Consider the following 11,193-nt stretch of genomic DNA (forward strand, 5'->3'; position numbering starts at 1 on the left):
CCGCAACGCAATATTGCGCCAAGCGGATGTCCACACGTCGCGTGCAAATATTCTCGTCCTGTGTCCGTCCCCCTGGAACTGGGATGACGTGTTAATTGTCTCCCTTGGAGGCAACAGGTCGAATCAAGGTGCATTAGGCTTTGCGCTCGTGCGAGCACACTATTTGTGCCGAGCTAAATGAATCGTCGCAGAGTCGTGTTCCCTAGTTGTTCAAAGTGCTTTTAAAAAAAATAATGTTTGTTTCCGTGTCTGTCTGTCACTGGCTCTCTGTCCGTGCTCTGTGTCTGTCTTTGTGTCTTTGTATCTGTCTTTGTCTATCTATCTGTCTGTCTCTGTCTGTCTCTTTCTCTCTCTCTCTCTGTCTGTCGGTCGGTTTCTCTCTCTCTCTCATTCTCTCTGTCTCTGTCTCTGTCTCTCTGTCTCCGTCTCTCTCTCTCTCTGTCTATCTCTCTCTCTCTCTATCTCTCTCTCTCTCTCTCTCTCTCTCTCTCTTTCTCTCTTTCTCTCAGTGCAGAGATTTTTTCTTTGCTGTGGTGCTCATTGTGTTTTCTTTGTGCCCATTATTTAATTGCCCCTTGGGTTTCTGTCTTAATCTTCTTCTTTCCTTTTTTCTTTTCTTCTTTCTCACTTTCTTTCTCTCCCAATAATTCTTGGGTTGTTTGTTTTTAGTGTGTTTTTTGCACGCTATTTGCACACGGCAAAATGAAACGTGCCAGAGTCGTGTCCCCTTGTGGCGTAGACACCTTCGTTCCTGTCCTTCTTTCTTTCTCTCTCTATCTCTTTCTTTCTATCTGTGTTTCTTCATGTATGCCTTTCTCTGTTCTTTTCCTGGTACATAATTATATGTTGTGATTTTTTTTAAACCTGTCGCTTTCATGCTTCTTCAGTGACAAGCGCGTACCAACTCGTGTTTGTTCATTTTCTTTTAGTGCCCCTTCGGTTTGCACACCTGTCTTCTTTTCTCTCTTACTCTGTCTTCTTAGTTTCTATCGTTCGTTGTCTCTTTCTTTCTTGTTTTCAGTCTTTACACTCTCCTTATTTCTTATACCCGTATATATTCGGCAACATTTGCTAATTGCAAACTATGTCGCATGCAATGGGAATTTTACAATCATGTGCCTAATTTCCTATTTTTTGCAATCTCAGTTGCACTAAGACAAAAAAAATTACTCCAGCTTCGTGCGTCTCCTACTTTGTGTTGGTGTCAGCCAAATGTCTTACCACCACGTTTGGTCACATTTCAGAGTATTTATTATCCCCGTATATAATCGGCAACATGTTTGAATTGCAAACTACGTCGCATGCAATGGGAATTTTACAATCATGTGCCTGACTGTTACTTCAACTTCTGACAATTTCTTAATTTTGTATTGTCGCACTACGTCTAACAGTTTCTCTCATGTTGTCTCGTTACAGTGTGCCGGATGGCCAACCAAGGCATCGCCGCCATGTTTGGCCCCATTTCTCGCCAGACCGCCGCGCACGTGCAGTCCATGTGCAACGCCTTCGAGATCCCACACCTGCAGTGGCAGTGGGACGCTCGTGACACGCGAGACTACTACTCCATCTCGCTCTACCCGCACTACCTCACGCTGTCCCAGGCCTACCGGGACGTCATCCGCTACTGGGGCTGGGAGCGATTCACGGTGCTCTACGAGGACAACGACGGTGAGATTGCTGGGGATGAGGCTGTGTTGTCCAGTTTTAAAGTCTGACAGGTGTCTAGAATTATATATAACCGGCACGGTTGGCCTAGTGGTAAAGCGTCCGCCCCGTGATCGGGAGGTCGTGGGTTCGAACCCCGGCCGGGTCATACCTAAGACTTTAAAATTGGCAATCTAGTGGCTGCTCCGCCTGGCGTCTGGCATTATGGGGTTAGTGCTAGGACTGGTTGGTCCGGTGTCAGAATAATGTGACTGGGTGAGACATGAAGCCTGTGCTGCGACTTCTGTCTTGTGTGTGGCGCACGTTATATGTCAAAGCAGCACCGCCCTGATATGGCCCTTCGTGGTCGGCTGGGCGTTAAGCAAACAAACAAACAAACAAATCTAGAATTATACACATTTAGGTCATATTTAGGTAATATGTCTAACGTATGTCAACGCTAAAAACACACCATCCAACGTATTCAACAGATTCCCATTTTGCCCTCCAAGATCTAAAATGACGGTACAGTCCTAATTCAGGACACGGGCAAAATTAGTTCATCTGCATAAAAGGCTGTCATACAAACAAAGCATCAAATCAATAGACGAACATCTCGCTTTATTTGAAAGAATTCAGATTCATAGATTATTTTTGCGGGCTTGCCATGCACCATCAAATCACTAGACACAGGACAAAATCTACCTGTAAAACCAGTTCACGAGATTCGTACCCCAACAGATTGAGCTAGGTCTGCAGTGTAGGTCGGGATACGTGAGTAAGAGGGGCAATGAGTATTGCACATGAAAGTTGTTCCTTTCAAGGCTTCTTATTCTCTCTCGGGTGCCAGGAGATTGGTCCCGCATAACACTCAGTTGAATAGGCAAGCCTGACCTGACGACCGCCTATCGGTGACGGTAACCTGTCTGGTACGACCACCCCACAAGATCCCCGACAAGGCTTGTTCATATAATGTACCTTTACATAGCAACCACATGTCTATAACGACCACTGTTGCTTGGTCCCTTGGTCGGTCGTTATAGACAGGTTTGACAGTACTACTGTTGTCTATAATTAGAACGCCTACTTTTGTATCGTGCTTTAACCCCTTCACTGCCCACCCCGTATGTAATACGTGGTCATTTTCTGTTTATCGTACGCCCATTACCGTATCTCATACGTGGGATTTGTGTCAACAACATTTCAGGACATTTCTGAAAACTAAATGGGAGGTAACCACTGTCCAAGTACTTGTTGGGGTTCTAAACACAGTCTTTCCCACAGACCATTCGGATAAGTTACTACCACTGTGGCAGTGAAGGGGTTAATGTACAGCCTGTTCATAAGGGGCAAATCATACCTGCGCAGAGTCAGCGGCGCTGCAAGCTGCGATAGGGATTATGACGAGTACTTGGCCTGTTTTCTTTTCACGCAACGTGTAGCGGGCTGGGAAAAAAAAGAATTACCTCAATAATCTGCAGTGCGTCGTCTGTGCCGCTGACTCTGCGCAGGTATAATTTGCCTCTAAGAGTAATCCGTTCCGTGATCTCACAGGCCTGACGCGCGTCCAAGAGGTGCTGAAGGCATCAGGGAAGGAGCCTTCACAGATCACAGTGCGCAAACTGACCATGGTCAACAACGACTACGTCAACCTGTTGAAGGATCTCAAGGACAGGGGAGAGTACCGCTTCATCATCGACTGCAAAGTCGACAAAGTCCGCAAGCTCCTGTATGCGGTGAGTTTGCTTGTTTTTTTATTTTTTTAAATTTTTTATTTTTTTTGTTTTTTTTTAATAAATGTGAATGTATCAGTCGGGATTGTAAATGGCTGCGAAAGAGTAACGCCCCTTCTGAAAGTTGAGGCAAACACACACCACTGATCAATCAGGACATGCGATGATGCCGTCACAGTGAATAATGCGACAGTGTTCGCTCTATGGATATTATGCTGTTTTCTTTCAAAAACATTTTTCATCGAAGCACACTATTGACTTCTGCCATGATACTGTACACTTATTGTGAAATACTGGCCACGCGTGTTTGTCCCAACGTTGCCAAGTTGCGCAACTCTCCTACCGCCATTAGAAACCCCGGAATTCGTCTACAAGGGGTGATTTTTGATGATGAGGGCTATTGGGTAAGAGCGGTTGGGGGTTTACGTGTGTGTGAGTGTGTGTGTGTGTGTGTGTGTGTGTGTGTGTGTGTGTGTGTGTGTGTGTGTGTGTGTGCGTGCGCGCGTTCGTGTGTTTGTGTGTGCGCGCGTGAGTATGTGTGAGTGTGTGCGTGTGTGTGTGTGTGTGTGTGCGTACGTGCGTGTGTCCGTACGTGTGTGCGTGCGTTCGTGTGTGGACGTGTACGTGTGCGCGCGTGAGTATGTGTGAGTGTGTGCGTGCGTGTGTCCGTACTTTTAGGGTCAAAAGTAGAGGTGTTTCAGGCCCTGGCCACAAGATTTCTGAAAACCCTCAGGACATATCAGAAATCTTTTAAGTTACGAGAAGAGAAGTTACTTTCGCTGAAAAGAGATGATCCCTTGAGAAGATTAAAGAAGGTCTCGTGATTACAACAAAAAAAAAGAAAAAAGGAAAAAACCGAGGAGGAGATTGAAAAAGTAAATGCCGGGGGCGAGAGAAGGCGAGAGAGGGAAGATGAAGGGAAAGGGGGGGGGGGGGGAGCACATTACCAGGCACAGACAGAAGGACAGACAGGTAGAGAGGGAGCCAAAAACTGCGGGGCAGAAGGACAGACAGTAGGGTTCTGTGGTATGGTGTGTGTGTGTGTTTGTGTGTGTGTGTGTGTATGCGTGTGTGTGTGTGTATGTGTGAGTGTGTGTGTGTGTGTGTGTGTGTGTGTGTGTGTGTGTTAGTGTGTGTGTGAGTATGTGTGTGTGTGTGTGTGTTTGACGATACAGCCCGCTAGTGCGGTTACTTAATAATTGCCTGGCAGAAAGTTTGTTCTTCTGACACAGAGTCTATGATTTTACAAGCAAGAACAAATTTTCAAGTTGGTTAATAATACAAAGGGCTAAAAACGTCTAATCTCGTGTTTCTTTTACAGTTTTTTTCCTTTAATTTGCAGCCTTTTAAAAGCGCAACTCTCTCTCTCTCTCTCTCTCTCTCTCTCTCTCTCTCTCTCTCTCTCTCTCTCTCTCTCTCTCTCTCTCTCTCTCTCTCTCTCTCTCTCTCTCTCTCTCTCTCTCTCTCTCTCCTCTCTCTCTCTCTCTCTCTCCCCCTCTCTCTCTCTATCTCTCTCTCTCTCTCTCTCTCTCTCTCTCTCTCTCTCTCTCTCTCTCTCTCTCTCTCTCTCTCTCTCTCTCTCTCTCTCTCTCTCTCGTTTTTAGATGCAGCTTTCTTCTTTAAACGTGTTTATGTTGTTTTTTCAGGCCCTGAAAGTGCGGATGATTTCCGAGCTCTTCCATTATTTCTTCACGACATTAGTAAGTTGAACCCGGTTGTCACTGAAGTCCTAGATCACAGACGTAAAAGAGCTTTCATTCTGAAAGGGGCTTTTATCGTGCTTTGTTTCAGGATGTGTGTGTGTGTGTGTGTGTGTGTGTGTGTGTGTGTGTGTGTGTGTGTGTGTGTGTGCGCGCGTGCGCGTGCGCGTGTGTATGTGCGTGTGTGTGTGTGTGTGTGTGTGTGTGTGTGTGTCGATCTGTCTGTCTGTCTGTCTGTCTGTCAGTCTGTCTGTTTGTCTGTCTGTTTGCCTCTTTCTGTCTGTATATTTGTCCGTCTGCTGCTCTTGTCTGTATGTCTGCCTGACTGACTGACTGACTGTCTATCTGTCTGTCTGTCTGTCTGTCTGTCGTGTGTCTGTCTGTCTTCCTGGCTTTGTGAGTATTCGACTTTTAGAATCGAGATTAGGAAGAGCAGCATTGATTGACTTGTGCATTGTCTGCCTCTTAAATGTTTATTATTTCCCTATCTGTTCAGACGTCATTGTCCTCCCTGAAAAGAAGAACAAGATGTAGAAGGTTTTTCCTGAAGTTGCATTCTTTAAACGTGTAGGTCAGAATGACATGGGACAAAGCAAATGTTGACCTTAACCTTTCTTTCTGCAGGATTTAGGTCTGGTTGACCTGGACGATTTCAGACATGGCGGCCCTAACATCACCGCTTACCGTCTTATTGATCCTGAGAACCCGACCGTCGTCAGCATACGCACAGAGTGGCTCATCCTGTCACAGAGAGGTGTTAACTCCCCTCTCATGGAGTATTCTGAAATAGAAGTAAGAAAAAAGAGCATTTCAGCGTAATTTAAAGCGCAATGGATAGACATGTGATGACTTCAAATGGCATCTTCATAATTACTTGTGTGTAACTCGTTTATGGTTTAAATATGAAACAGCTCGCTTTCGCTCCGCATGCAGTGTTTAACAAACAAACTTCTGTAAACGATTTCGCAAATAAGGAGTCTTTAAACTAATCTGAGCATTGTTTACAGTAACCGATACTCGAATCTTAATAATGCATCCTGCCAACTAATCTCGTTGTCGTCATTTCATTTAACTGCGTTCAGGGGTCGATTTTTATCTCGTCTACCAAGTTAAATTTCTTAATCAAACATAGGAGACAATTGTTTCATATATATTTCATGGCTGAGTAAATTTGTTTTTAAAAAACAAAAACATACAATGAAGAAAAATATCGGTGGCAAACGTGCGTTGCCCTTGCGCCTGTGTCGGTCGGGCGCCTGTTTCATCCCTTTCTTGATAGTGAGAGTGCTTATTTGATGAACACAATGTCTGAATCACCTGTTTCAAATAAACATAGAAGGTCTTACCTGTCTGTCCTATCTCTTGGGGCATGTTGAAACGGAGACTGAGAACAAGACCTCACAAAACCTCATTGAAAGAGGTTACCTCCCCTGTGTAAATATTTTGAAAAGGAGGCGAGAAAGGTCTATCTGTGATACTTGATGACGGAGACTGCACAGCTTGCCTTTGCAAGTTACACGCTTAAGTGCCTCCATTAAAACTAAGATTCCTTCTTTCCCGTGTAGACAATCTTGTAGAAAATTACCATGGATCCATCCAGACATTTTATTTAGCTGGGATATAGAAGCACGCCTTCGCTTGGACATGATCAATTCAATTTCAATTCAAGAAAACATTCTTATCTGAATCTGGAACATACATACATTTGTCTTTTGGCTCGTGCACAAAAATTACACCACATGAAAATCACAGCCCAGTACACATACCCCTCCACTCCATACACACACAAATCCTTTGACATCAAAATCACACATTCTAATAACCTGGCTGTAACACTCATACTAAAACATTTCCCTCACACACGCACATTTGCACACCCACATCCAAATCAACACTCAACCACACACCCCACACCCCACATGCACACATACCCACATACATAAACACCTGCATACACTCACGTGTCCAGTATCAGTTATAAATGCTTTATGATCTATATGAAAGAGATCTGCGTCGCTGCCTAGCTGCTGTTTGTGCAGAGAGAATTTTCTGTTTGCTAAATTTTTTTTTTTTTTACTGATACACGTCAACCTGCAAAAACATAATTCAGCACACAAAAAAAGCTCAACCCGTAGAGGGATCAGCTATGCCGTACAATGTTGGTATGTGCACAAGTAGAAAGATGCTTTAACCGATGTTAAACCTTAAACGCATCTATGCAGCTTTCTATGATCGTTTACAAGTAAATCAAGGTACTAGGTAGATGTATATCTTTAATGTAAGGTGTACATGAGTATGTGGTTAGGGTAACCCGACCTTACCATTTTTTTCCTGCCGTTGTTGCTTTTTTGTTTAGTTTCTTTGATGGCTGCGATTGCTTCCTCCGTGATGTTGCATTCTGTACTAAAAAATTGTTTTAAAGACATACGAGAGCCTAACAATGTTTCAGCAGACAAATTAGGTACCCCAAAACACATCTTGAAAACAAGAATGTCAATGTAAAGTGGGAATCGCTTTTCTTTTGTTTTTAAGACCTTGACACTTAACTAAATATCAGTGATAGTAGACATTGCTTTTAACAAAATCAGAATATTTTACTCCAGTCACCGGTTAATGTTACTTGTTTTCAATCGTGTTCCCGGTCGAATACCTTTTCCAGAAATGCCACAGAAGTAAGAATCGACTAAGTGACCTTTAAGCTTCCAACACATTATCGCAGCCGTGTCTACTTGCCTGAAGGGTTTATGAGAGCTTTCTTTCACAAACATAGAGAATATCGTTTATATTAGTATTTCCTACACGTACGCAAAAAACCGATTCAAGCGTCTATATTATGTCTTTATTACTAACGTATGACGCTGTCGTTTGCACACTTGTTTTTCAAATTTGCGGAGGGATTCAAGTAGACACCAGGTGGTTATGACAGTGAAGACAATACCTTTAAATTACGTTAAAAAAACGAAACTGTTTGTATCCTATATGGGATGTTTTTCTGCAAAAAAATTTTTAAGTCTGTGTTGCACCTGTCACTTTTTGTCACACATACACACAGGCACACACACACGCACACACACGCACACACACACTGACACGCACACGCGTGCGCACACACACACACACATAACACAGACACATAACATACACACACACACAGACACACACACACACACACACACACACACACACACACACACACGGGTAACTCCCTTCATGACGTCATTGGCACTCACACTGAAAACGTATGACATAAGGACGTGTGTTGGAAGAATATGACATCACGATGACGTTGGTGTTTTGTTTCACGCACGTGCCTTCATCACATGTTGTGTTTCTCTGTCACTTTTTGCTTACATTTGGACAACGTATCAGGGTGGTACAAATGAGACAAACACTGTCATGGTGGGTAATTATGTTGTGTCCAAAGCTCGGCAGTTGGAAATACATTGTCGTTGTTCTTTAAGTTAAGGTGTGAAAGAAAAACGACAATGTATTTCACACCTTAACTTCAAATGTCTCTTGTAAGATGTTGGCTGTAGGAATGTGTTTATGTCTCTGAGTGTCTTCAACCAGCTCTCGTGGCTGAAGTATTTGGGATAGTAAATTACCAAAAAATACTATGGCACTCCAATGTGTTAGTTAATTGTTTTACACATTTTATCTTTCTCTGCAGCATCAAAAATATCACAGCAAATACGCTTGATCAGTGGAAAAGCACACAATAGAAGACACAAAGCTAAACATAGCAATTCAAGCGGAGGAGAGGTTAAGAATTTTAATGAATTTTAAACGCTTTTATCGCAATGAGGAGCATGGGATTTATTCTGGGCAGAGCAATGAAACAAGTGGGCGAAAGAAGTCATTCAATGTTTATGAAAGCATCGCGAGAGAAAACATCTGTGCTTGTTAACTTTGTGTGAAACGCGTGAAGGTAGCAATACATTTTTTTGATTTCTGTTTATCTTGCTGGGGAGTTGTTTCACATTCAATTGTAGCCTCACACTTGAAGCGTGCAGTCTTGACCTATTGACAAGTTGGCAGTCTGTGTTTTGATTCTTGATCTTTTCAGCAAAAATGCCAACAAAAGATTGACCTTATGAGCAAATAATTAGGTAGTTTGTGGCTGCTGTAACTCTTCAGTAGTAAACCGAGGGTATAGCATAGGATGACATTCAAATGCTGTCAGGCTGTTCGTTCAAGAATGTAAAAAAAATGTCACCATTTGTTAGCAATGCATTTCCAACTTACGTGGTTTGATTTCAGTCATTGTATATTTTGTTCCACAGAAGAAGAGTATAATTATGATGTATGTTGTGCTACTTCAACTTTTGAATCCCTTTCCTTGTCATCCTTTTTAAATGTGCAAGTCCCATGGCGTGCTGTTCGTAGCTATGATAAGACGGGGATGTTGTGTTTATACGTTTAGAAAAATGGTGCATTCCTTTGCAAATCTGTTGAGATTTGCTTATTGTTTGTTTCGTTTGTTCAGTGTTTCCCCTAATCACTTATGTGTATGCATGTCTGCCTGCCAGTTTGTTTGTCTGTCCTCCGGTCTGCCTGTCTGCGTGTCTTCCTGTACATACCTTTCTTTCTATCTATTTGACTGTCTGTATTTACCTTTTCATCTATGAAATAGTTGTCAGATCCAATGAATGTTTTCATTTGTTATTGTAAACATTGCTTTTTGATTAAATTGTGTTCCAATTTTCTTTCTCTGACTTGCACGTTGTCATTCCTCTGTCATATTGTGTAGCTTGTTACATGTGACTTCGTAGAACTATGTAGCAATGGTTCTGTGCGTTATGCTACACACACTTTAAATGGATAACTTTCGTATTAAAAGAGAGTGGTGTGTCATTTTTATGCTCGGTTATCTCCACGGGGTTGTTGTCGTTGTTGGTGTTTTTTTTGTTATGTAGCTTCTGTCATTGTTTGTTGCTATGGCAACATGTGTAGTATATAGTTGTTGTTGTTATTGTTGTGGTGTCAAAAGCTATATTAGTAGCTGGTGTCGTGTGGTCGCATTTGAGAGATACTGAAGTTACAGCTTTACTTGAAAGAATGCGTAAAATGACCTGCTGACAGCAAGGTGATTACTCTAGGAAGCATATTTATATCATTCAGTAACGTGGAGGGTGGAAACAAATACTAAAATACCAGTCACAAGACATGATCCTAACAGTTATGAGTTCTAGCAACAACAGTTTAGTAACTGAGTAACATAGTAACAGACATGAGGTTCTGAACTAGGATGCTGTCAGGAGTTAGAGCCAAGAAAATATTGTTAAACCCCAGCTTTTAATTATTTTTAAACCCCAGCTTTTTTTGTTGTGGTATTATTATTATTACGGCTTGTATGTATAACCTCTAACTCTGGTACAAGCTACCATAATAAATGCCTACTCGCGGAATGTAGTTGCATCCATTGTTGCATGACATTTCTTTGTACAGAGGACGCCCCCCCCCCCCCCCTTTTTTTTTTGCGACCTAACATTAATCTGACCGAAATCAGGTTCTGAAAAGGAGAACATCTCAAAATGGGGGTAATTTCCTTGCGCTATGTCATTAAACACAAAATCTTTCAAAGCAAAGTCTTTTTAAAGGAGAAAGTCTTGAAGTCTTAAATTGGCGGGGAGGGGGAGGGGGGGGGTCTTAAAAGGAGGTGTCCATTGTACTATATCCTCCCTTATCAACTATGCCCTTTTGCCAGCAATGTATCAGGTTTTCAAATTATAATTATATGACTTATGTTACTTTTGATGTACTTCAGACGGAGACGGCGCTGGCGTACGACGCGTTTTTCCTCTTCGCACGAGCGCTGCACGAGTATTCTCAAGCCCAGGACGTGAACACCATCCCCCTATCTTGTGACAAGATCCACACGTGGCGACACGGAAACAGTCTCCTCAACTACATGAAATCTGTTCGTTGAATTTGTTTGTCTTTCTTTCTTTCTTTTTGTATTTATTTATTTTATGGAGGAGGAGGAATGGGGCACTTATTGACTGATTGATTAACGGATGTTGTGCTAGATCTTCAGTACATATATGTTTATGGCATAAAGTAATACGTCGGCAATGGCACAACCTAAAGGCTTTTTTCTGCATAATTATAGCCTT

The 11,193-nt window shown here is 42.5% G+C and overlaps 1 protein-coding gene across 1 annotated transcript in view; it reads left to right on the plus strand.

Moving 5' to 3' along the window:
• Positions 1-1,420: 1,420 nt before the first annotated feature.
• LOC138956469 (glutamate receptor ionotropic, kainate 1-like) overlaps positions 1,421-11,193 on the plus strand; it is a gene marked incomplete at its 3' end in the record, with an annotated part of 16,760 nt that continues 6,987 nt past the window's right edge. Inside the window, 5 exon segments of the mRNA XM_070327820.1 lie at positions 1,421-1,668; positions 3,199-3,380; positions 5,024-5,077; positions 5,702-5,869; positions 10,845-10,997. Of these exon segments, the coding sequence (XP_070183921.1) occupies positions 1,425-1,668; positions 3,199-3,380; positions 5,024-5,077; positions 5,702-5,869; positions 10,845-10,997 (801 nt within the window).

Source organism: Littorina saxatilis, unplaced genomic scaffold (genome assembly GCF_037325665.1).
Source record: "Littorina saxatilis isolate snail1 unplaced genomic scaffold, US_GU_Lsax_2.0 scaffold_1278, whole genome shotgun sequence".
In the NCBI taxonomy this organism is placed as follows: Eukaryota; Metazoa; Mollusca; class Gastropoda; order Littorinimorpha; family Littorinidae; genus Littorina; species Littorina saxatilis.